The sequence below is a fragment of the Phocoena sinus genome, chromosome 1, assembly GCF_008692025.1.
Source record: "Phocoena sinus isolate mPhoSin1 chromosome 1, mPhoSin1.pri, whole genome shotgun sequence".
NCBI lineage: Eukaryota > Metazoa > Chordata > Mammalia > Artiodactyla > Phocoenidae > Phocoena > Phocoena sinus.
In genome coordinates, this window is record NC_045763.1 from 89281878 (window position 1) to 89309674 (window position 27797).

The window sequence follows — 27797 nt, forward strand, 5'->3', positions numbered from 1 at the left end:
GTTCAGCAAGGTCTCTTAACTCTGGCTGCTTAAAAATTGTATTGTATCCCAGGCCTGAGTGAGCTCTGAGAATTGTTCAATTTACAGCTCCCACTAGTTGTTCTTTTCCCAGCCTTATGTAGTCAAACCCTACTCATGTACAGTTTAGTATTCAGGCAGACTCAAGATGACTCTAGGTAAATTCCTGGAACTCCGTCTCTGCATAGCTCCCTTCTTGTCGTACTCTGCCCTGAAAATTGCAGTCTCTTCACCCTCTGAAACTCTAATCTCTGTCTCCTCAACTCAGATTACTATTCTTGCTCCCAGTGTCACAGTCCAAAAAGGTCCCCTAGTCTGATAACTAGAAGGTTCATAGAAATCATCCTTCTCTCAGGCATCACAGTCCTCTCTACCTGTTTTGAGAACAGTTGTTAATGTAGTTCTTTTAGTTTTTCATCAGAGGGCAAGTCCAGTACCAGTTACTCCATTATGATCAGAAGCAGACATCTTCAGAAGGATATTTTTAACACACAAGACACGTCATGTCACTCCTGCTTAAAAATGTTCACTGGCTCATTTCAGTCAGTGAAGAAGCCAAAATACTTACAGTGACCTTTAAGACTGCATGATCTGGCTCCCTTGTTACCTTTCTTTCCTTATATCCTACTATTCCTCCCACAGCTTATTCCAATGTAGCCATGCTGACCTTCTTGTTATTTCTGGAACCACCAGGCATGCTTCCATCCTAGGTCCTTTGTGCTCTCTGTCTCCTGTGCTTGGTCAGCACTTTCTCTCCATGGCCATGGTGAGCCATAAGGCTCTCTCACTTCTCTCACTCTCATTGAAGCCCTTCAACTTCTCAATAACCATCCTATTTAAAGTTGCTACCATCTCCTCACCATCACTCCTTTCCCTCCTTTTTCTTACACTGCTCTGATTTTTGTCCCTTAGCATTTATCCCTTTCTGCCATACTACTTTTTCTTATTTATTTGTCATGTCCATTGTTTAATGGCTGCCTTCCCCCATTAGAACTCAAGCTTAACAAGGGCAGAGATCATTGTCTTTTTTGTTCCTTATTACATCATATGCACTCAGTACGTCATTTTTTATTACTTTGTTGGATGTTTAATAAGTATCAAAAGTATAAATATTGCTATACTTCTTTCTTCTCAAAAAGTTCCTTAAGCTTAAAGATTATAACCAGCAGAACTAAATTTCCCTGCCTTCATCAGTTATTATTGCCCATCATTAATTAAAATGTTACACCCATGTTTAAAATATATATGCCTGAATTTCTAATAGACTTTACTATAGTCAGAATTTTCACATCCTAACAATTATAATCAAGGTTTAAAGTCGGCCTTGAACCAATAAAAATTTTTCTTTCATAATAAAGTTATAACTGTAATGTGTTAACTTTTTTTCCTCTTAGGGCAAAATACTTGTAATACAGTACAGAAATCTCAGATATATTTTTAAAGAAATAGCCTAACTAAGGCAAAAGTGAGAATGTTTTGGCTTTCAGAATTCCAAGAAGGGCTTAAGTAACTAAACCATGAACAGTAGGTTTAGAGGCAGTAGCATGCTGGAGTTGCTGGTGTTGTCTCACAAGAGCTGATCATGCATATCTCTTCCCAGTTCCACATTCAGTGATGCCATGTTGGTAGCTTGAGATGGACCATGGTGAGACTTGTTTCCTCCAGAAGTCAGCAAACACTGCAAATCAGGGTTCCTCACCACTCCTACCCCCATCCCACTCAGCTCCACACAGCCACTTGTTAACCCTCTGTTACCACATCTCTGGAGTTGAGCCCACATCAGGAACAACTGGTATCAGGGGCTCAAATGCCTCTAGAACTGTTAGAAATCTGAATTCTGCCACTCTAGAGGTTGACTTCTCTCAGGGAAGACTGGCTTGCTCTACCTGGTAAGATAGTGTCCCATGATACCTCCCAACTTTTACGTACTATCACAGACTCTGATACCACAGAGAAACTCACTTTCTCTGCTGCAGTTTGAAAAATACCAGTGAAAGTCTCTAGTTAGATGCCCACCTCTGAGCAGTTCAGGAAGTGGAACGGAGGTAATCGTGGGGAATGGAATCATGTAAGAACTTGCATATCCCAAAGTAGCCATGTGACTAGGAATCAGTTTCCAGGAGAAGAAGAGAGGGACAGTACAGAACAGACAGTTCTATGGTTGTTTACTGTATGTTAAAATACAAAATTAAGCTAAATTGAAATGCAAAGTGGTTCCAGAGCAGCATTAAATGTTTGGAGTTCTTTTAAACATAGTTGAGAAATCATCGTTGTGTAATACTTTAAATAAAACATCTTTTTAATGTGGTAACTTAAGTCCTGCAATGAGTTTATTAAAATGTGCTTTTTGTTTAGGGTTTGAACTACAGTTCCGATTAGGCCCAACTTTACAGGGAAAAGCAGTTACTGTGTATACAAATTACCCATTTCCTGGAGAAGCATTTAATCGAGAAAAATTCCGTTCCCTGGAATGGGAAAATCCAACAGAAAGAGAAGATGATTCTGATAAATACTGTAAACTTAATCTTCAACAAGCTGGATCATTTCAGTATTACTTCCTTCAAGGGTAAGTCAGGCGTTCTGTATGTGAAAAAAAGAAGTTAATTTATTCTATAACTTGAAGTTATCTAACTTGTAAAAAGTTACCATATGAACCATGGCAGTCCAATTTTTACAGGGCTTTCCTGAGATGCAAATAGAATATGATCATTCAGTTTCTAGGAAGTAATTGTAAGCTTTTATTGCAACTTTTAAAATGTTTTTATGTGCCTAGAAATATATTTTTAAATGGGACAATTTACTTTCCAATTAGAGAGTCAGACTATTAGATGAGAATTATTTTTCCTATCATTAATTGAGAAGTTTTTGTTTTGTTTTTTCCTTAGAAATGAGAAAAGTGGTGGAGGTTACATAGTTGTGGACCCTGTTTTACGTGTTGGTGCTGATAATCATGTGTTACCCTTGGACTGTGTTACTCTCCAGACATTTTTAGCCAAGTGTATGGGACCCTTTGATGAATGGGAAAGCAGACTTAGGGTTGCAAAAGAATCAGGTAATGTCAGCTTTCTTTCTTTTCTTCTTCTTTAAAATAAATGTAATTATCTTCTGTGATACAGGTTCAAAGGCTTTAATTCTTTTAATTTCATTCCTTAGTACATTTAGCAACAAAAATAGAACTCTATGAAATTGTTGTTACTTGACCATTTTTAACCTACAAAAATGGCAAATTTTGTGGTTCAACTGAATAAATGAAGGAACTCTATGACAAAATAAGATTATTATTGTTCCTTAGACTTTACTTTGACATATAAAAATTACTAAGCTACCAGAATGTGTTGGAAAATACATTATCATGGACTTCCCTGGTGGCACAGTGGTTAAGAATCTGCCTGCCAATGCAGGGGACACGGGTTTGAGCCCTGGTCCAGGAAGATGCCACATGCTATGCAGCAACTAAGCCCGTGTGCCACAACTATTGAAGCCTGCGCTCCTAGAGCCTGTGCTCCTCAACAAGAGAAGCCACCGCAATGAGAATCCCTCGCACTGCAATGAAGAGTAGCCCCAGCTCGCCACAACTAGGGAAAGCCCTCGCACAGCAATGAAGACCCAACGCGGCCAAAAATAAATAACTAAAATATATCATCATTATATATAATTTTAATTCAACAACCTTGATTAATGGTCTTCCATGTGGAAGTCATGTGCTGCCATACATACCAAGAGTAAAATGAAACTTAAGGTGTATTTTACTCTTAAGTAAAGGGTAATGTTAATTTTCTACTTTCGACTTGAACATAGAGTGAAGAAAGAAATGAGAAGTTCACTGACATAACTAAAACAGAATACAAGTACTATGGAACATTAAAACTAGGAGAAAGGGCTTTCCTGGTGGCTCAGTGGTTGAGAGTTCACCTACCGGTGCAGGGAACACGGGTTCGTGCCCCGGTCCGGGAGGATCCCACGTGCCATGGAGTGGCTGGGCCCGTGAGCCATGGCCGCTGAGCCTGCGCGTCCGGAGCCTGTGCTCCGCAACGGGAGAGGCCACAACAGTGAGGCCCGCGTACTGCAAAAAAAAAAAAAAAACTAGGAGAAAGATGTACTGATATACTTGCATAGGATATATTTTCTATATATAAATATATCAATTTAAGAAATATAAATTGAACCCCTAATAGTAACTAGGCATTGTGTGTGATTTTTTTCAAATACATCATCTCATTATCCCTATCTTGCATATGAGGACACTGATAATCCTGAAAGATTTAAGTAGACTTGCTTGAAGTCACTTGTGGTACAGCTAGGATTTAAACCCAAGTCTTTAACCCCTTCTCGGGTAGCATGGTTGCCTTGCCATTTAGAATTGCTTATGGAAGTTTAACCTTACATTTTGCTTAGTTTTAGGTATGTTTTTTCTTATAGTGGTCTTTGTTTCTTTTCTTGTGTTGCAGGCTACAACGTGATTCATTTTACCCCATTGCAGACTCTTGGACTATCTAGGTCATGCTATTCCCTTGCTAATCAGTTAGAATTAAATCCTGATTTTTCAAGACCTAATAAAAAGTACACCTGGACTGATGTTGGACAGCTAGTGGAAAAATTGAAAAAAGAATGGAATATTCTTTGTATTACTGATGTTGTCTACAATCATACTGGTATGAGCTTCATTAACTACTTCTATTAATTTTAATGAGAATATTCTAATTATTTCATTCCTTGCTGTTTTATATAACATAAAGTTTGAAAACACAAGTGATGATTAGGTGTCCTTCAATTTAAAAATCACTTTATACAGTACCACTTTTTTTCTTTCAAAGAAAACAGTGTTAGTTGAAGATATAATCAATATGTAAGTATTTTACATGTGATGATTATAAAAACAGGAGTGTGATCATAGAAAAGACCAAATATTTCAATTTACAGTATTAATACTTTACAGACCAACTAATGAATCTATATAGCCATAGCTCTGTTACTATAGCATATATTTGAAAAAACTGAATGGTGTTATTTGAAGAGAAAATTATTGGTAAATTCTTAGAACTTAAATTTGAAAATTATATCTTTTACATGTTAAAAGATATTATTAAAGTTAACCTGTTTTGGGTCCCAGGATTTCTTACCAGTATACAAATCTATAAAAATGTATCAGAGGTTTCCAGATGCTGATCCTCAGGAAATGACTGCTTCCATCAGCTATCAGAGTAACTGGGTCTGGAGAAGCCTCTGGCCCTGATCAGCTTTCAGTTTAACCCAGTGTACCTTGCAGATGCTCTTTTCTGTTTGCCATGAGGTAGAAAAGTCAGGAAACCACTGACTTACTTATGTAAACAACAGGAATTCTACGTGGTACAAAACATTTAACAACAACAACAAAAATCTCTGGTGTGTGTGTCATAAAATTGTTTTCCAAGTAACCATAGGAACTATGAAGATGTTCAAAAGCTCAAAGATTTGGTTCATCAATATAGATAATAATCTCTAATGATAATAATAAACAATCAAAATTAGGCAAAGAAATAGGAACATTCTAAAATTTGTTTTTTCTGCATGCACCTGGAAACTAACCATCAGGGTCCACAGTGAAAACTGCCTAATGTCTAAGAATTCAGTATTCTTCGCTTGAAAATTTGACGTTATTGATAACTACTTTGACATCTTTAATACTATTCACATCAAATTTATCAAACCACATAATGGCAGCGTATGAATTATGATATGGCTTAGGCAGCTGTAACAAAAAGACAAAAATATAGTGACTTAAGATTTAAATTATACTTATTTCTTATAAAAGATTAAGTAGGCATTCCAAGACCAGTGTGGTAGCCAACCCATGATAGGGAACGAAGTTCTTTCTCTCATGCTGCTCTGCTGTCTCCAGCACTTTGCTTCCATCTCTTATCAAATATGGCCCCTCCAGTTCCTTATATCACCTCTACCCAGTGGCAATGAGGAAAGGGAAGTAATGTCTTTTAAGGGCATGATCTGGTGTATATATCCCTTCTGCTCACATTGCACCAGATAGGATTTTGTCTCTTGTCACACCTAGCTATAAAGGAGCTTGCAATGTAGTATTTTGTTTGTCAGCCATGTCTGTCGCTGAACCTTGAGAGTTCTGTCACTAAAGCGACAAAGGGAGTATAAGGTTTGGAGTACAGTCACAGGCTGTCAGAGACTGTATTTGCTAAAGCATTTGAGAGATTCTGTGTAATACAAAAGAAGTGAATGTTGCTTCCACCTTGCATGGAAAGTGTTGAGTATCATAATGTCCTTTCTATGATATAGGTTTTCATTAAAAAGTTACTGTCCAGGGAAAGTCAACTTCCAGAATGGCACTGTTAAGGGCTTCACAGACCCTCTACCTTGCAAAACAGCTGTAACTGTTGAAAATTATTTTTAAAAAACTAAAGTCTCCGAAAATTGTCCTAAGGGCATTCAGCATGTGGAGAGACATTTATGCAAGAATATGTACTAAACCTCAGAAAGAATAGTGAGAGTCTGTGACATTTGAACCACAACCTGCTCCTCCCTCCCTACCCTTCCCCAGTCAGAGTGATGATAGGTCTGTTCCTAGCAGGTGCTGCCAAGGACACCAGGCTCCCTTTCTCCCTGGCTCCCAGTCTAGGGCTGTGGTTGCAAGAGGCAGGCTTCCAGCGTTTCTCATTCCCCCCTTTCAGCACTATGTTACGGAAACTATTCTAGGCAAGAGCAGATGAGAGGCCTGGGGCTTCCTTCCTCCGCCCAGCCCCCACTCAGAGAGAGAAAGTTCTACTTCATGCATGGCAGGTCAAGAATACTGGACCCTTGCTCCAGCTTGCATGTGGGGTCGGGGTTCCACACCTGGAGGGGAAAGCCAAGAAAACCGGAGGCTCCTACCCCTGCCACCACTGGTGGAGCAGTGACACAGGTGTTCTGCCCCCGGGAAGAGATGTGCAGTAAGAACAGAGTAAGAATGGAACTGACTTTCTTTGGTACATAGCATGGGAAAGTTCAAGCCTGTGAGCACTGTTGAAAACAGTGGAGACTTTGGTGGTAAACAATCCAAAGGAGGCTGGTATCTTCATGAGAACAACATGCTAAACCATAGGCCAGCTACTGGTCTAACAGAGAGAACCAGGGAAAGAGACAGCTAACAAGAGCCTTCTTGGGATCAGAACAAGCCTCAAAGACAGGCCTCAAAAACTACCCATGCCAAGGGACCCAAATTTAATTGGATCATATTGCAGTGCAATTTATGCTCCAGAATATTATCAAAAATAATAGCACAGTCAGCCTGAGTAACAGCTCAGGAGAGAAATAGCTGAGTGTGATACCAACAGAAGCAGACAGCTTAACAGATTTCAGGGAAAAAGACACTTAAGAGAGCCCTGCTAAAAACCACCATCATCCCAGGCTGACTACCCATGGCCAAGGCTGCACCCTCTGAGTCGCAACATCAGAGTCTGCACACTGGGGGAAATAGACTTCCCTAAAATAGTCCAGACAAGTCACAAACCAGCAACCAAAAGGACCTGGAGGGGATGGGATCAGTATCCAGAATTGCTACAACATACTATCTAAATCACCAATACTCAACAAAGAATTGAGACATGTAAAGAAACAGCAAAGTGTGGCCCTTATGCAAGAAAAAAACAGGCAACAGAAATCACCTTTGAGAAGTCCTAGATGTCATTCTTGAAATAGACTTTAAAGCAAGTATTATAAATGTATTTAAAGAATCGAAGGAAACCAAATTAAAGCAGTAAAAGAAGATATTATGATGATAGCCCAGCAAAGAGGGAATATCATAAATAGATAGAAATTTTTTAAAAGAGCCAAATGAGAATTCTGGAGTTGAAAAGTAAATAACCAAAATGAGAAATTTCACTAGAGCTGTTCAGCAGCATGTTTGAGTGAACAGTGACTATGCAATCTAAAGAAGAGAGAGAAAAAGGATAAAAATGAACAGAGTTTCAGTGAAATGTGGGACATGGAAACACCAGAAGGAGAGGAAAGAATGGAAAAAAATACTTGAAGAAATAATGGCTGAAAACCTCCCAACCTCCAACATTAATTTACACATCCTAAAACTCAGGGACCTCCAGATAACATAAACAAAAGAGAGCTACACTCAGACACATCATAGTGAAAATTTTGAAAGCCAAAGATTTAGGGAATCTTGAAAGTAATGTCTTGAAAGGCAGAGATTATCAGAGTCAATTTAAAAATAAACAAATAAAACAAGATCCAAATATATGCTGTCTACATGCCACACACTTTAAATTCAAAGATACGGGTAGGTTGACAGTAAAAGGATGGAAAAAGATAAACCTGAACTGGTTAGTTTAGGAGTTCCCTCTCTGACTGCTGCAGAGATGGCTCAGCCTTGGGCATACACAAGGTCTTCCAGACTGCCAGAGGTGAATGGGATTTCTTTTTAAGGCTGGCTTCCTAGAAGTCACCCTAGGTCAGAGTGTACTTCGTTGTTCACTCGGTGTGCCTACCTCTCCCAGAATGAAACTAACCCCAGACTGGGAGGTAAGGGGAGAGGGCATCTCCCATCTTGGCCACACCTGCCTGGAGTAGAGCACTGGGGTAGAGCTTCCATAACACGTGGTTGGTCGGGTGGGATAAGGGAGCAGGTTGTGGTTCAAGTGCCACAGACTCTTGCTATTCTTACTAAGAATTAGTAGGTTTTCTTGAATAAATGTTTCTCCATGTGCCAGATGCCCTTAGGACAATTTCCAGAGTCTTTCTTTACTGTGCTACTCTGGAAGTCCATCTTTCATTTTTAATTTTAATATGTATTAAGACATAGTTTGGAGTTTAACTCCTCTTTCATATAGAATGAGAAAAAATACTTTTATTACCTAATGTTTAGAATTCTTTCACTTTACACTTGATTTTGTTTCATAAAATTGAGATAAGAAACAAAGTTTCAGGATTTTACCATGTAAAAAGTTGGGGTTGCCTTAGTATTTACTCTTAATAAACGAAAATCCAAATTGGATATAATTATCATGACATTTTTCTCTTATATAATCTTGAATTTCAATGACTATGATGATAAATCTTGGGAAAACTATCTTGATTCAAATTTGGAGAATTATCAATTTAACTTTTATTACAACATCTCTGCTTCTTATGTATTTTGTCTATTAAATAAATACTAAGTAAATCAATGACTTACTAAATGATTTATCATATACGTGAAACTAAAAATAATAATGATTTTAAAACTCTGTAAGGATTGTAATGGTTCTCAGCTGAGTGAACAAGGCATGGCCACATTCATCTCAGCCATAGAGCAGAATGGTTAGACTGCAGATTCTGAAGAGACTTGCCCAGTTCTTTTTCTGGCTGTGTGACTTTTGCTGAGGTACCTATCTCAGGCTCTCATCTGTCAAATGAACATGATAGTATGTCCTATATCCTTTGGAAGGGCATGAGGGTTAATAAATTAATGCACTTAACAGTTCCTGGCATATGGTAGGTATTGAATCATTGTTACTACTTTCATGTACATTAACCACTCCTGAGCATGAATTTACAGGGCATTAGTCCATTTTAAAGATGAAGCAAAATGTGTCTAGCTTTTATTTGTTTATTAATAAATTAAAACAAATTACCTCCAATGTTGTAAACACTTGAAATACCTTGCAAAACTCCTGATTCTGAACTTACTGCTACAAATGGGTAATAAGATACAAGCTATACCCTTGTTATTTGAGTATATTTTTTTTAGCAGTTTCTCAGCCTCACTTGTATCAGTTTTATCGAAACAATATATCTTATTAACCTTTCAAGATTAGCTATACAAAGAGGCTGCCTATGAGAGAACTGAGTTTTCTTCCATCAGGATTGTCTAAGCAAAATTAAAAACAAAAACAAACAAACAAAAAAACACTTTCTAGAAGGAAGGCTCCATGAGCACCTGAACCTTGCTCCCTTATTTGCTACAGAATATCTAGCTCCCAGAACAGTGCCTGGGATATATGACACTTTCAGTGTAGATATATGTGGACCTATGAATGGATTTTGAGTTAACATGCTGTCCCCAGGCAGTGCTATCATCACATGCTTGGGTAGATGTGCCTGGGCCTCAGCTGGAGTCTGGGCCAGTTTGAGAGATGTACTGAGAAGAGTGGGTGTAAGGAAAGAGAAGGACTAAAATGTAGCAAACCTCCCTCCAGGGTTTAGGGGAGATGAGAAGGAAAAGAGAGGGCACAAAAGAGAGAAGCAAAAATTTAAGGCAACCAAGATAATGACACCTTTTGAAAATCAAGGAAGAGGTCTTTTGTAAATCACGGAAGGACTAATCAGTAATGACAAATGTAGAGCTTGAAAGTGATGAAAATGAGAAAGTAACACTAAATTTCATGGTTAGGAGGCTGGAGTAATCTCGGTGGAGCGCTGGCTGTAGAAGCAGACTGTAGTGGGAGAAGGAATGAGAGTGTGGGGAGAAAGTGGAAGCAGTAGATACAGGTTGGATTTTCAAGATGTTTGGTCTCGATACTAATAGACCCTGCAGAACTTAGAGAAATAACTGCATTTAGATAAGTTGTGTGTTTGTATTCTTAGCTTTGGGGAGATACAAGCATATTTAAAAATCTAGAGGAAGGAATCTCACCTCCCTCTCCCACTCAAAAGAAAAAAAAACCCACAGGAATACATGATATGTAGGAGAAAAAGATATAAATGACATTTTGCATTCTAAGGATAGGTAAGAGAGAGAACCTAGAGCTTAGGTGGGGCCGAAGGAGGGCCCTGTCACTCAGGAGACCAGAAGTAAAAAGGAGAAGCTCCTGGGGAAAGTAAATGTCAGGGGGCTCTTCTGCCCTAGAACCTAACAGCCAGACACTGAAAAGCCCAAACCAGAATTGAAGATACAGGTAACTTTCTGCTTTAATGAGGCCAGAGAACTTGAAGTCAGGGCAAAAGCCCAGTCTGCCTTAAAGGAAAAGATGTCCTTTAGGTTTAGAAGGAGCATTCCAAAATATAGTTCACCCAAGGAGCATCAAAAGAGGCTAAGGGGGCTTCCCTGGTGGCACAGTGTTTGAGAGTCCACCTGCCGATGCAGGGGACATGGGTTCGTGCCCCGGTCCGGGAAGATCCCACATGCCGCAGAGCGGCTGGGCCCGTGAGCCATGGCCGCTGGGTCTGCGCTGTCTGGAGCCTGTGCTCTGTAATGGGAGAGACCACAACAGTGAGAGGCCCGCATACCGAAAAAAAAAAAAAAAAAAAAAAAAGGCCAAGGACAAGACCCTTCTTAACTCCCACTGCAATAGTAAACAATTTATACAATGGCATTAATAAATGTGTTGATCCTATTTACTATCAATTAAAAACTCTTACAACAGAAAAGAAAAATATATGGTGAAATAGATGATAGGATACCACAACCAAAAAATTGTTTTCATACTACAATATCGTTATAAAATATTGATATCTAATATATAAGAAAATAAGTGATAGATGTTGATATTTTATTTTACCTTTAAACTTAACTTCAGTTTAATTACATGATATTCCTTTATGTTTCCTTTTTCTTTAAGCTACTAAAAGTCAATGGCTCCAGGAACATCCAGAAAGTGCATATAACCTTGTGAATTCCCCACACTTAAAACCTGCCTGGGTCTTAGACAGAGCACTTTGGCATTTATCCTGCGACGTTGCAGACGGGAAATACAAAGAAAGAGGAGTAGCTGCTTTGATTGAAAATGATCATCAAATGAATGTCAGTATGTATAGAGGAATACCACACTAAAACAATAGCAGAATTTCTAAAGTGTAAAGTAAATGTGTGGTTGAAAATCATTTAGAACCTGTCTTTTAATATGCTAAATAATGTTTAGTAAAAAGATTTTAAATGTGTATATTTTAACTATTGATATTTTTCAGTGCATTCGAAAAATAATTTGGGAGGATATTTTCCCAAAGATCCATCTCTGGGAATTTTTCCAAGTAGATGTTGACAAAGCAGTTGAGCAATTTAGAGGACTTCTTACACAAGGTACAGGATATACACTAGAACGTTTCTATCGATTTTCAGAAATCTAGTATTGCTCTTGAAGCGATAACTCTTCTCTTGGTTAACACATTATTAAATCTGTTATTATTATATGATATTTGTATTGTTTTTGATGCTCTAAAACTATGATTCTGGAAGCTATCTTAGAGTTAGCAGAGATATCTAAAGGGCATGTCATAATACATACTTATTTCCCTCGGGGACTGTTTCTTACACTGATTCCTTAGCACAATGCTCAGAATACCGTAGAGCTCAATATGTATTTGTTAAATGCATGAATGGCAGGTAAGTAGAGCAGAGTATTTCAGCTGCCAAAGACTCAAAACAGTCTTTGAAACTGAGAGATGTATGTCCTCTGTTGGCTAACATAGGAATCTTAACTGAGGCTTCTAGCTGATGGCACCTACCATTAAGGCTACCTAACCACTAGTGAGACTGACTCAGGTACTAGCCAGTAGCAAAGATAAAGAAACAGATCTCCCTGACAAAGTAGGATAGAAAAAAACATGCTGAAAGGGAAATTAGGGTTTTTCGGAGGCAAATTAGAAAAATTATAAAGAATGTATCTTCAATTAGTATAGGACAGCCTAACAGCAAGGATCTTTGATGGCTAGAAATCCTCTTCCTCATCCAGAAACTAGAGCTTACGTAGGGCCCAGAAATACTGCCTTCAAAGTAGAAATCAGTGTGACCTGAGGCCCAGGAAGCCTAGGGTCAGATTTACTCTCTCAACTTTCACAATTGTGTAACATCTTAATACGTGAATTTTTTATATTAACTTTCCTTCATGTTTTATTTTACTGAAGAGCCTCCAACTCCCCTTCCCTCTGATGTTTATAAGCTGTATTATTTATTTGCAATAATGTGCAAAAATATAATAAATGGAATGTGTGAGTTCCTCTCGCCCAAAACCTACTTACTAGAAGGAACTATCAATTAATAGTTTCTTGTGTTTCTTTTCAGACTCTTTTTGAAAGAAATTCCAATTTTATCTAATTATATATATATAAATTATATTTGTAAGTTTTATATTTATATCTATTTTATACACACACAAATAAAACTATAGCATATGGATTGTTTAACAACTTGTTATTTTAGTTGACAGCATGATCTTATTACAGCTAATTATTTCTTTTAACCTCTAGATAGAATACACTGTTTTAAAGTACTTGAATTTCTTTAGCCTTTTAGATAGACTATTTGCAGTTCATTTCTCATTCATTCAATACGTATTTATTGAATCAACTGTTATGTGAAAGGCACTCTTCCAGGCGTGGGGATTCAATGGTGAACATAGTAGCAAGCCCTTGCCCTAGGAGAATTTATATTCTTATAAGCAGTACTATAGAAAATATCTCCTTGTACATGTTATCTTTACTTGCTATGTGAGTAAATCTGTAGGACAAATTGTTAGACATAGAATTCATGGGTCAAAGGGTATACAGATTTCATGATAAATTTATGATAGATATTGTCAAATTGCTTTTCAACACAAGTTGTACCAGTTTACATTATCACTAACTATACCATCACCAATGTTAGATACCATTAATCTTTATAATCTTTGTCAATAAGGGAAAATATTCATTATTTTAATTTACATTTCTTTGCCTATTAGTGAAATATCTTTTCACATGTTAATTAGCCATTTATAGTTCTTCCATTAATTCCCTATTAATGTTCTTTCCCTATTTTTCTACTGGGTTGTTTGTCTTTTTCATATTGACTTATTATTCTTTGTAATTCCTTATTATAGTGGCCTCATATATATCCTCCTAGTATGCTGTTGATCTTTTAACTCTTGTTTATGGTGGTTTTTCCCCCAGTGTAACCAAATTTTTTGATCTTTCCTTTTATGGCTTCTGATTTCACATTGTGCCTAGACCTTAAAACAGCAATCTATGTTTTCTTCTGATAATCTTATTTATATTTTACTTTTAAATATTTAGTATACTTGGAATTTATATAAAGAAGATATTTAACTTTATTCTTATTTTGAAAAATGATATTGAGTTGATAACCCATCCTTTTATACTGATTTGGGGTACCACCATGATACTTCATAATGTATAATCATACACTAAATACACATGGACCTGTTAGCTGTGCTATTCCAGTGATCTGTCTTTTAGTCTACCAGTGCTAAAGACTTTTATAATGTACACTGATTGTGTAGCTTTTTCTCTTTTTTAAGCACTTCTGGAATTTTTCATGTATGTTACTCATCTGGATTAACCTCAGAAAATACATATAAAAATCTATTTAATTTTTATCTTAGTTTGTTTGGGCCTTTATAAGCCCTTGCAAAATCTTTTTAGAATAAGCCAGGTATTAATTAATATAAAATCAAACCCAGTGGAGGCAATCCTGTACCAATAGCTGATTTATTAGGAACAAGTTCCAGAAGAAGAGTGAAAATTCCCCCCACAAAGGGTTTATTTACTTTTTCATTTTTTATTATTATGTAAGAATATGCTTGTTGATGAAAAGGAAAACAGTATAAAAACAAACCTGTGTGCTTCTTTCAGAGAAAGTTAGGTTGTTAATATGACTTACTTTTTAGAATAGAAAGCAATCTTTGAGGGAAAAAAAGTCCTAATGTTAATGTATTTGGTATTACCTGTGAAGAGAATTTGTACCATCAACATCCTTAATGCCGTAAAGAATATATAGACTAACTGAATGCCAACTGAGGTAGAAAGATGGGACTGAGATTGAACTGGTAGGAATTGCTGTGTTTTTCTTTTATAGTGTTTTTGGTTTTTTTTTCCTCAGTCAGTCTCTCTCTCTCTCTCTCTCTCTCTCTCTCTCTCTCTCTCTCTCTCTCTCTCTGTGTGTGTGTGTGTGTGTGTGTGTGTGTGTGTGTGTGTGTGTGTTAGATGGTGTGCAGGAGGATGGACAGGGAGGTAGGAAGGATGCTTATGAAATAAACATGTTTTATTTTCCAAGAAAAAACTGTAAACTAAAAATTTGAAATCAGTAACAGTTATAATCTCCTTATGCATATCTGCATTTAAGATATAATATTTTCTTTCTTTCAGAAAATAGGAAAACAACAAAGCCTGATCCAAAACAACACCTTAAGATTATTCAGGATCCTGAATACAGACGACTTGGCTGTACTGTAGATATGAACGTTGCACTAGCAACTTTCATACCACATGAGTATGTTTTATATTTTACTACATATTAAAGAGTACTATTACTTGTAAACCTTTATGGATAGTATTATTTTCATGCTATTGCTAAAAGCCTGAATATAAAATGAAAAAAAGTAATTCACCATAATTCTACTACTTCAAACGTATGACATTTCCCCTCTTGTCTGTGTGCTGGTCCATGTTCCTATACATAAATGTAAAAATGTATACAGTTGGAAAACTTCTTCAGCCATAATTAAGATCCTGATGAATATATTTAAAGTTTCTATGACGATTATTAGAAAATTTTTAAATGTAGAATTTGTAAAACCGTTAAATAATGTTTGTATTGCTTTATCTGTTTCAAGTAATGGACCAACCGCAATTAACGAATGCTGCAGTTGGTTCCAGAAGAGAATTGAGGAATTAAATTCAGAGAAGCATCAACTCATGAACTATCATCAGGAACAGGTTTTACCTACTTCTTTTGAACTGCTGTTTTTCTTTGAGTGTTAATACTGTTTCTTGTTGTTGTCGTTGATGTAATATAATTTCATGTTTTCTAGGCAGTTAATTGCCTTTTGGGAAATGTGTTTTATGAACGACTGGCTGGCCATGGTCCTAAACTAGGGCCTGTCACTAGAAAACATCCTTTGGTTACCAGGTATTCCATTTTTGTTTTCTTCTCATTAAAGGTTAAAAATTGAAAATTGTATTAAACTCTTCAAATTAACCTAAATGTTTCCTTTAATGTGTGACTTAGTACATTTCTTAAATTGAAATAGAAGTTTTGATCTGGTAACTAAGCTTAATATTAATTAATTTTGTTAGGCACATCTTTAGTTAGAGAAACTATCATTATTATGAACCAATTTATAATCATTTACATTCATGTTTCTGGAGGACTGCATACTTACTAATAAATTCAACTTTAATCAAATTAAGCAAGCATTTAGTTCCTTATACTTTAAGTAATGTACAACATAGATTAGGCAACTGAAGTGTAGTAAAAACCTTTGCAAAATAATGTCAATACCTCAGTGATTTTCTTAGTAATTTTATGAGATTTTTAAAGTTATTATTTAGAATGTTAATCAGATATGCTATAATACTAACTCAATTTCTCAAATCCTACTAGGTTTACTCAAAATGTCTACTGACGATTTTTTTACCTATATTGCAGTTTATTTCCCATAAATGGTGTCAAACTAATCTTTTCTATTCTATTCACTAGGGAAGAAGTTTAATTTTAATAGCGCTAATTCACATTCCCTCCAAGGAGTTTCTCTGTATGGATTTCATACTTGATTGTATCTCCCTAGATATTTTACTTTCCCTTTTGAAGAAATGCCCCTCTCCACAGAAGAATCTATGATTCATGTCCCAAATAAAGCTTGTTTTCTGATGGCACATAATGGATGGGTAATGGGAGATGATCCCCTTCGAAACTTTGCTGAACCAGGTATATCATTTTTGTTAACTTCTCTATGGATAGGGAAATAAAAGTTCACGGCAAGCTCAAAATATAAATTGTTTATTGATTTTTCCCCCCACTATGCTAGTGTTTTTAAAACTATTTCATTACAGATGCCAGAGGTGCATACAGTTTGAGAGAGAAGAGAAGGGATTGACAGGATGGGATTCACCTTCTTCTTTTCCCTCCTTTCCCTTTCTACCCCTTATCTCCTCAAACAGAATAGCTTTTATATATCTATTTTATATTGTGGTTCTGCCTAAGAGTTTATTTGGGCAACAATTTATTGCATTTTTAAAAGACATTTGAAACCTCTATTATTACAACTATTTACTATAAGAGATATTTTCACTCATTAGCCAGAGGAGTATTTAAGGTATTTGAATGGCAGTTAAACTAGAAACCAGTTGTTTTTAGATTCCCTCTCACTTAATACTAGCATCTTATTTTTCTACAGCTATTTCATTGCCAGGAAGAATTTTGCAGGGGACCTATCAATATATTTATTTTTTAACATTTTAGAATTAGAAGCCTGTTTTAATGACATTAAATTTAATTCAGAAATCTCATTTTTTTAAAAAAAAGGAGTGTAGCTTTGGATTTAAGTATCTCTGCCCTCTCCTTTCTAACCATTCTAAATGAAAAAAGATATTCTGCTCTACACTGTGGATTTAATGTAACCTATTGCCAAAAATTGGTAGCAAGGTGGAGATGGAGCTTTAAATGTTTTTGGTAGAACTATAGCTTTAAAGGCCTACTATTATTGTTTTCCTTCAAGAAGTAACTTAAATTTTTGCCATTAAGCACACATTTTTAGAAGAGACAATAAGGTACAATTTTAGCAAAATAGATATGAGATCCAAATTACTATTAACTTTAAAAAATTTTATCCCATGCTATTTTAGATGTAATTTTAACCTATATATGGTTTGTGTTAGAAATAGTAAATGTGTTTTAAAAACAAGTTTTTCCTTGAAGTAAATGTTTTCATTTTGTTTCTCAAACCATTGAAAGCAAGCTCCTTTCTTAACAGGTTCAGATGTTTATCTAAGGAGAGAACTTATTTGCTGGGGAGACAGTGTTAAATTACGCTATGGGAAAAAACCAGAGGACTGTCCTTATCTCTGGGCACACATGAAAAAATACACTGAAATAACTGCGACTTATTTCCAGGGAGTCCGTCTTGATAACTGTCACTCAACACCTCTTCATGTAGCCGAGGTACAGAAAAACAATTCATCTACATTAAGAAAAGAAATTCAGTATTCTCTCCTAGCTTTCCTTAAATAGAGTATACAAATATATGTTTCCTTTTGCTAGTTGGATACCAACATTGATTTGGTGGTAGTATTTACCACTTGCATAATTTGCATAGTTCTGACAATTTTTTGATGCAGCTGTTATGGAGTACTGGGCTATAAAATGTTTGAGTTAATATTTTTATTTTAAGTTAGGGAAGTACATTATATTGTCTCTGATAATACACACACAACCATATTGCTGTATATATATTATTAAAATATTCATATTTTAATATTAATATTTTAACAGAATTAATCTTATTAATATTTTAATATATAAATATTAATTTGTCTTATTCTTGTTATTTTTAGGTTGCTTTCAATACATTAGTAGCCACTGTGAAGTTGAATAGCTTATTTCATATTATAATGATTATTTAAACCCTAACATTACAGCATATTGAAACTATTTTAGCCTCATTGATTCAATTTTTATTAATTGTTTATAAAAATGTAAATGTAAACATAAAAGTTTTCTATTCCTCTTTGGGTTTTTTACAGTAACTTAAGCAATGCCAACACTTACAGCATTATCTTTTACATTTTGCAGCTTTGTAAACACTTCAAATTTTCATTCTGTTTATAAGATATTTGATAGTTTTCTAGTCACAAGTTAGTGTTCTTTGGAAATGTGTGCTTATCTGAAAAACATCTATTTCTATACTTTTAAAGCAGTATTATAATGTATATGTTTCAAGTCCTGTGATGAAAAATTGATTTGATTTGGAAGAATTTAATGAGCATTAGTTAAGGTGGTAGACGTTTTTTAGCTTCAAAAAATGGCAGAGGATTTTTTGTGTGTGCCTTTATAGCAACATCAAAAAAAATACACTTTTAAGATTGTTATAACATTATGGCAAAAGTTAGAATATTAAAATTTAATTTGCTTAATTTTAAGTTACATAATCCTCTAGGATCTTACTTGATAGAATTTCAAGTATTTTATTAGTCTTTGTGTAAATGTTACGTTAAAAAAAAACTTTTTGGAACTGATCTGATTTCTGATTAAGAGTTTTGGGGGAAAAAAGAAAATAAAAAGAGTTTTGGGGAATTCCCTGGTGGTCCAGTAGTTAGGACTCAGTGCTTTCACTGCAATGGCCCCAGTTCAGTCCCTGGTCAGGGAACTAAGATACTGCAAGCTGCAAAGCATGGCCAAAAAAAAAAGTTTATTATCATCTGTAGGAAAAACTGGCTTCAGTCTGGTCAGACCTAATCTTTGCAATAGCTAAATGATTCACCAGTAGGGAATTTATCATGAATAGCTTAGTCAAGTGCCTGGAAATTAATGGTCTGATTAGAGGTATTAAAAACAAACATAAAACGGGGGGAAATCCTAGCAGAACTGCAGTGTTATGGTTTACATTTTTTAATGTGACACTAACATTTTTCTTCTTTCTTTTTTCCTCCCCCTTGTGTCCCTATATCTGCAAAATCTAATCTTCCTTTTTAACTGTTATATTGTCTTTATAAATTCTCTTGTTTCCTGTGTGTATTGGTCTGTTTTATGTTTTCTTACATATGCACAATTACTTTATTTGGAAATTCTTCTTGGATTTCCATTTTGTCTTGCTACATGATATTTTCCTTTGTCAAATCCATGCCTAATCTTGCCTCCTCTCCTTCCCCTGCACCATCTTGCTTTTCTCTTTCTGTTACATTTGTAACTGTGCTTTTTGCAGTACATGTTGGATGCTGCTAGGAAATTGCAACCCAATTTATATGTAGTAGCTGAACTGTTCACAGGAAGTGAAGACCTGGACAATATCTTTGTTACTAGACTGGGCATTAGTTCCTTAATAAGAGGTAGGCTTATTGAAAGTGTTTTTCCCATCTAAAGCTTTAGTTTTTGTTTAAATAGATTAAAAGGCATTTAATAGCTTTATATACAGCATTTAATAATGTTCAACATAGTTACTGTTCTTTTAAATATTCTACTCAGAATTTCCTAGTATAACTTAGTCTGTTTCATCAGTAAAAATTTCCACTTTGGGGTAAAATATCTCATTTTAACTTGAAAGAGCAGTGGAATGAACTGATGATTCATGAACAAAACCATTTTTTTGGTTGTTGAAAATATACAAATCTGTTTTTCATCTCCTACCTGCCTATGTGATATAATCTTTAGATTTTTCTTCATAGATTTTATATAACCAACATCCTAATAAACGACATATGTTCCCTTTTACCTGAATGAACCATTTCTCTGGTTAAGTTACAGAGAAGACTTTTTTGTCATTTAAACTAATGGACATTTGTTTAAATGTTTAAAGCTGTTTTATTTTTTATAATATTTATGTGGCCTTTTTTTGAAAATCAGTCATGATACGAAATCTAATCTCTCCTTGGACATTGATAATGAAGATTGTTAAAATATTCTGTAATGCCTTGCAGAGGCAATGAGTGCATATGACAGTCATGAAGAGGGCAGACTAGTTTACCGATATGGAGGAGAACCTGTTGGATCCTTCGTTCAGCCCTGTTTGAGGCCTTTAATGCCAGCTATTGCACATGCCCTGTTTATGGATGTTACCCATGATAATGAGTGTCCTATTGTGGTAAGCATCTAACGTGTTTCTTGTACTTACCGATTTTGCTAAATGTTTTGATATTTAGTTCCCTGCTATTTAGTGGTAGTAGTATCCACAAAACTTCAAAATAGTGCCTTAGTGATTGTGATACAAAGGTTTTTGAGAGTTTTGTTATTTGTTTTAAAGCAAATGAATGTATCTTATCGAATGTATTTATGCACTTATCCTTTTACTTCATTATGCTATAGGATGGCACTTTGCATTTGAAAGAAAATAAACTTTGGGTTTTTTTTTGTTTGTTTTTGTTTTTTTATTGTTTTCTAGCATAGGTCAGCATATGATGCTCTCCCAAGTTCCACGATTGTTTCTATGGCATGTTGTGCTAGTGGAAGTACTAAGGGCTATGACGAATTAGTGCCTCATCAGGTTTGTTTGTGTTGTTTTTTAAAATCTACAAGGCAAAAAACTTCAATCATTTTTACCAAAAGTTCTCATTGTAATTAAAACGTACACATGGCTAAGTTTTAATTTTGTTCAGATTTCAGTAGTTTCTGAAGAACGGTTTTACACTAAGTGGAATCCTACAGCATCACCATCCAATTTCGGTGAAGTTAATTTCCAAAGTGGCATCATTGCAGCCAGGTGTGCCATCAATAAACTTCACCAAGAGCTTGGAGCCAAGGGTTTTATTCAGGCAAGAAACTAAATTTTCTAGGTTTCTTTCTTAAGGTTCAATTTTAGAGTCTTCCCAATTTGAGCACTAATGTGTTGTCTCTTTGTTTCTCAGGTGTATGTGGATCAAGTTGATGAAGACATAGTGGCAGTAACAAGACACTCACCTAGTATCCATCAATCAGTTGTATCTGTGTCTAGAACTGCTTTCAGGAATCCCAAGACTTCATTTTACAGCAAGGAAGTGCCTCAAATGTGCATCCCTGGTAATGGGATCTAAAAAGTGTTATTGTGATTATATTGTTAAATTGTTAATAATAATAATAATAATAAATATTATTAAATTGTTACATATCGTATATATTGTAACACAGTGCAAGTGTAGATGTAGTTGAGAAAAAGCATTAGAAATTTTTGATAGCTTATATTTTTACTACATGGAACAAAACCTGAAAATACTCTCAAAGGTTAACATTTTTTGAGTTGTGAAGTGATTTTGTTTTCATCCTAATACATTCCCTTATCTCCTAATTTGTATAAAATGAACATGTATTTCTTCTATACCCAGGAAAATATATATGTATGTTCGTGTGTTTGTATATATGTATATACATATATTCATATGTGTGTCCAAGTGTTTTTATGTATGTGTATACACATATTTACATATATAAACCAAAATGGAAAATAGTTTAATATTTAAGGCTCTTTATAATCCATCCTCACCTACCTTCCTGGCCCTGTGTCACTCCACTATTTCAACCAGATAGATATTTTCACTGTTCCCCAAGTAGTCTTACTTACACTTATTTATGAATTCTTTACATCTTTCAAGGACTAAAGTTTCACCTCCTTTGAGAATCTTTCTCTAAGTATTCAGTGAACGCTCTCTCCTCTGAACATAAAGTAATTATATTCTCTCTATATCACTCTGACACTTAGTTATAAAATACATCCTTGAGATATATCCTTAGTATTGCTTGATTTTTTTCTAGACATGTGTATTTCATTTCCTTCCTTATTATTATATATAATATATTATGGCATAACATGTTCCTGTGCATACAGCAGCTGTCCAAGTCTGTTGATTAATTGAGTGAATGAAGATTCTCATAAAAATCATCATATTCTATATTGGTTGCTAGTTGCTAAATATTCATAACTCCCATTTTTAGAAATTATCAACTTGAATAGTTTCAGAGTTAAATGTTTATTACTTTTTTTGACTAGTCACATGTTTATATTCAGTAATCTTATTTGGTTGTTGCTAATATACATATATAGTTTTACATGGCTGCACTCAGTGTATACAGTAGTTTCTCAGGGATTTTTTTTTTTTTTTTTTGGTCAGTGATCATCCTTAAAACATTTTCGACTTTATCAGTCCACAAAATTGTGATTTTCATTATGTTAAATATTTCATATTTTATTATGTTAGTATTCCATTTTTAATATTTTGGGGTATGTTCAGCAGTGTGCTTTAAGATTTGAATATACACTAGGAATAATTCTTTTTCTTTTGAACAATTATCTTAGTATATATTTCCAGAAGTAGATTTCTGGATCAAAAAGTCTTTCGTTGTCAGATTAATGGTTCAAATTATTTAAATAATTTAAATAATAATGTTACAGTTTTATATATCCTTTGGTCCAGCAGTCCTATTCCCAGGTATATATCTGAGAAACTCTTCTGCATTTCCATTAGGAAATATGCACAGAAATATTTATTGTAACATTATTTATAGTAGAGAAAAACAATAACAATGTTAATAAAATGAATGCATTTTGGTATATTCATACAGTGGAATACTATTTGGCATTTGAAATAAATGAGGTAGAGCTAATTTATATTAGCTGAACAAACCTAAAAAATACAGTGTTGTCCAATAGAAAGGAAGTTGCAGAAATGTATATATAACTTGAATCCACTTAAATAAACTTGGACATATGGAGAATAGTATATATTGCTTAGGGAAACGTACATATGCAGCAAAAATTCACAGGATCAATGAACCCCAACCTTCAGGTAGTGGTTGCCTCTGAAGGGGGAGAAAGGGTACACAGGGACATCAGTTGGATTTGGAATGTTTTCTTAAGTGAGGTAAAGAGATCTGGGTGTTTTAAATTTTTCCCTATTTTTTCTGTCTTTGAAATATTCCATTTTTTAAATGTAAGCCTTTCAAGTGATCTACTTTCTCTCCACTCAGTATTAGGAAGGTTGTATATTGTTCCCCAGAGCTAAGCCATTATTACTTGATGAGATCTCTTTTCAAATAAAGCTTTGTTAATTAAGCTGTGATTTTTTTTTAAAGCATTGTGTAAAAGTTGCATCTTGGGTAGAATTATCTACTTTCAGACTGTTTTTTTTTTAAATTAACTGATATTTCATATTCAGCTTTAAGTTAAGTGATTTAAAACCTCTTTACCAATTCTTAATTTCAGATGGTTTAATATGAAATTTTGCTAAAGTTTTTATATATTCCTAGGCAAAATTGAAGAAGTAGTTCTTGAAGCTAGAACTGTTGAGAGAAATACGGAACCTTATAGGAAGGATGCTAATTCAATCAATGGAATGCCAAATATCACAGTAGAAATTAGAGAACATATTCAGGTATTTGGGACTCTCATCCCACTACTGTGTTTAACATTTTAAGGACATTAGAATTATTTATTGAACAGTTTTATATAATATATAATTTTTTTCAAGCTTAATGAAAGTAAAATTGTTAAACAAGCTGGAATTACCACAAAAGGACCCAATGAATATATTCAAGAAATAGAGTTTGAAAATTTGTCTCCTGGAAGTGTTATTATATTCAGGTATGTTAATTAGAGTTCAAACTGTTAACTTTACTTATATTTAAAGTGTTTTACATATCCTGTTAATTTTGAATAAATTATTCCTAAAAATTAACCATATTTTAATTAATGTTTTCAGAGTTAGTCTTGATCCACATGCACAAGCTGCTGTTGGAATTCTTCGAAATCATCTGACACAGTTCAGTCCTCATTTTAAATCTGGGAGTCTTGCTGTTGACAACACAGATCCTATATTAAAAATTCCTTTTGCTTCGTAAGTATGCCTTATTTTATGGTGATTTGCACTTTAATAACTGATAAGTTACCGCAAGCCTGATTTAAGCAGTTTTAAGAGTCCTGTATATCCTTGTTGCTTAAAGGGTGGTCTAAGGACCAGGAGTATTTTCATCACCTAGTGTTAACATTTTGTCCTGTGGCTTGTGCCTGTGTATGCAAGCATGCGCTCTCACTCATACACTCCCAGATAGATAGATAGATAAACATGTATACATATATATGCTATACATATCTATCTACATACACGTCTCTGTACACATATACACACAGTTTTTCTGAACTATTTGAGACTAAGTTGCATACATCATACTTCTTACCACTTCATTTATTTAATGTCAATGCATTATTCTAATATATGGCTATACCATAATTTATTTCATCAGTCTACATTTTTTGGACAGCTGAATTGCTCCCAATTATTCCCTATTATGTATGTCTTTGTACGTTCATCTTTGCATAAATCCTTAGTTATTCCTTTACTAATCAGATTAGCCCTTGCTAGGTGGTACCATATAGTACTAAAGAGTATGGGTTTTGAAATTTAAGGCTGGGTTTAACTCCAGCTTCACCACTGTCAGTATGATCTTGAACAAATTATTTAGACTTTCTTCATCTCAGTTTCCTCATCCGGAAAATGGGGCTTATAATAGTTCCTACCTCTTAGATTTTGTAAGGATTAAATAGGATAATGCATATAAAGCACTTAACACAATTCATGGCACATAACGAATACTCAATATATGTTTGGTATCATGAGTACTAGGATAATTTCCAGGGTTGGAATTTCTGAGTTAGACTGTCTGTATATATGAGGCTTTTAATACTGCCAAATCTGCTCCAGAAAGATTATATTAATTAATATTTTCAGCTCTATGTAAAAGAGTCTAGTATCGCACATCCTTACTAATACTGAGTATATATTATTGTAATGTTTAACAGCATAGAGGATGCGACTAGACTGCTAGGGTTTGAGTCTAATTTCAGACTCTTAGCTGTAAGACGTAAAACCTTGGGCAAGTTACCTAAGAGATATAATTATAGTGACTCACAGAATAGTGTTTGACACAGAGTGAGTGATCAGTAAGTGTTAGCTATTAGTCAAATTGGTAAATATAGAATACTTTAAAATGATATCTCAATTTATTTTAAATTTTAAGCTAATTTTTTTGTTCATCAGCCATTTGTATTTATTTGGTGATATGTCATTTTACATATTAGCTCATTTTTCTGTTCCATTCAATTGTTTTTGTTGTTTTTTAAGAGCTTTTATTAATAAGGGTATTAACTCTTAATTCAAATCATACTTAGTAGTTACATTCTAAAGAAAAATCTGTGATGAAGCAGTTTTGTGTTTCTATGGAAGGTTTATAAAATGCACATTCCTCATCAGAGCTACTTAGATTATTTTGGGACAAGATCAAGAAATCTACACTTTAATATGCTTTGCAGGTGATTCTTATGCAAGGAGTTCACTGACTACATCTTGAAAAATACTGCACTAGAATGGACTTGGTACTGAGGCTACTGATAGGTTTGACTCACTCTTGATTCACAAATTGCCGAGGAAGGGTCAGTCCCAGCTGGGAGGAGGGAGGCTAACAAAGACCGAGGGAACAAAGCACAGCTGACAGTTTTCTAAGCTCAGAGGATATGTATTCAGTTATATAAAATGAAATTATATAACTGAGTAGTGAAGTGCAAGGAAAGAAAGTAGGGTTTCAGTTGCATTCAGGTGTAGTCATTTACACAATCTCACTGCTAACTGGACAAAGGGAAACCAAGGCGATGATAGTTAAAACTTCCTTCTGCTCATTATCAAGAAACATCTTTATCTAAGAAAATCTGGTTTCTTAAACAACCAAGCTGAAGGGTAATGCAACCTTAGGAGCCGAAAGGAGAAGAGGAGAGGAATGTAGCAGTAGAGTAACACATGATTTCTAAGGTCATTAACTGTGACTTTTGATTATACTTTTATTGGTCCTTTGATAATTATTTTGAGTTTAAGATAATTAGCATAAAAAGTTCTTATTGCCCCACATAGGAGAATATAAAGAAGAGGAAAAACTAAGTCTGAACTAGAAAGATTAAAAACAAATTTATAAGATAAAGGATATAGCAACCAAAAGATTTTTCCAGTATACTTCTAATTAATAAAATTTAGCACTTGATTATTTCTTTGGCTTGGGAGAAATGTTACTTCTAATTGAGTTTTTAGCATGTTTATCCTCTAATTATTATGTATAAATGTATATTGTGTACAATGTATAGTATAATGCTGAGTTCCTAAAACATACATTGCTAAAACATTTTTTGTTATGATTCAGATTTTCTTTATTTTTATTGAGAGCAAGTGAAATTTCAGTATGTTTAACCAGTTTTCTTTATTTTCCAACTTTTAGTATTGCCTCTAAATTAACTTTGGCTGAGCTAAATCAGGTACTTTACCGATGTGAATCAGAAGAACAAGAAGATGGTGGAGGGTGTTATAACATACCAAACTGGTCATCTCTTAAATATGCAGGTCTTCAAGGTAAGCAAGTATAAGGATAGTGAAACTTTTCGGGGTTTTTTGTTTTTGTTTTTGTATTTAAGGGTCATATGATGTCTTCCTTATAGGAATAAGAGTATGGGCTCAGAGTTCAACTGCTTTGGTTCAAATTATGGCTCTGCCACCTACTCATTGACCTCTGGCAAGTAACTTAAATTCTCTGTGCCCCAACTTCTGCCTCCATAAAATGTGAATAATATTGTCTGATTCATAGACTTTTATGAGGGTTAAATGAGATCATTCGTTTGGGCTCCAAATGGGACTAGGTTGTAAATATATTCATCTTCCTTTTTTGTCTAATTGGAAATATTTTTTTGTTGCATATTTGTTTTAACCTACAAAGAGAACTTTCAGTTAAATATTATGCAGTTAGAGTAGTTGTAAAGTGGGATACAGGAACTAAATATTTAACTCTCAGTTTAATTCATTTGGCTGGTAATATTTTCTTAGATTTTTATCTAGGAAATTTGGTTTCTCACACATGTATTCCTGGTTCATATAGTTTCCCACTTATCAAACCTCCTTTTCAACTCCTTATTTCTCTGTCCATCTAACCCATCTTTAAGGGCCAATTCAATTCTTAACATCTTCCACAAATCCTTCCTTAACTATTGCTTTCACAGTAATTTCTTTGTCCTTCAGACACCCATTGCATTTATCTATTATGTCTCTTATTAGCCCTTGGAATTTACTGCCTTATTTTAATAATAAATATAATTTTTGTATGAATCTTTATTATGGTGGTCAAGAAATAGGCTTTAGAACCACACTTTGTGGGTTGCACTGACTAGCTGTATAACTATATGGTAAACTCTCTGTGGCTCAGTTTTCTCATCTGTAAAATGAAGATAAAAACAGAATCTACCACAAGGGGTTACTGTTAGGATTAAATGAATTAATACATGTAAAGTACTTAGACAATGCTTATAGTTCATAGTAAGTATTCAGTGATAATTAGCTTTAAAACTCCACTACGTAGACTGTACCTTGAGAAAGAACAATGTTTGCCT

The 27797-nt window shown here is 34.7% G+C and overlaps 1 protein-coding gene across 3 annotated transcripts in view; it reads left to right on the forward strand.

The window, feature by feature from the left end:
* Positions 1-27797, forward strand: part of AGL (amylo-alpha-1, 6-glucosidase, 4-alpha-glucanotransferase) — a 78826-nt gene that overhangs the window by 9831 nt on the left and 41198 nt on the right. For 2 of the 3 annotated variants that reach the window (XM_032630633.1, XM_032630640.1), the window contains 19 exons: positions 2374-2584; positions 2904-3070; positions 4467-4670; positions 11550-11731; positions 11896-12007; positions 15070-15193; positions 15537-15639; positions 15735-15832; positions 16491-16630; positions 17676-17863; positions 19623-19746; positions 20335-20498; positions 20796-20897; positions 21010-21165; positions 21259-21409; positions 23630-23754; positions 23851-23963; positions 24082-24216; positions 26639-26769. In XM_032630633.1, coding sequence (XP_032486524.1) covers positions 2374-2584; positions 2904-3070; positions 4467-4670; positions 11550-11731; positions 11896-12007; positions 15070-15193; positions 15537-15639; positions 15735-15832; positions 16491-16630; positions 17676-17863; positions 19623-19746; positions 20335-20498; positions 20796-20897; positions 21010-21165; positions 21259-21409; positions 23630-23754; positions 23851-23963; positions 24082-24216; positions 26639-26769 — 2730 coding nt within the window. The remainder of the gene's footprint in view (positions 1-2373; positions 2585-2903; positions 3071-4466; positions 4671-11549; positions 11732-11895; positions 12008-15069; positions 15194-15536; positions 15640-15734; positions 15833-16490; positions 16631-17675; positions 17864-19622; positions 19747-20334; positions 20499-20795; positions 20898-21009; positions 21166-21258; positions 21410-23629; positions 23755-23850; positions 23964-24081; positions 24217-26638; positions 26770-27797) is intronic. The other variant, XM_032630648.1, reaches the window with a different exon arrangement.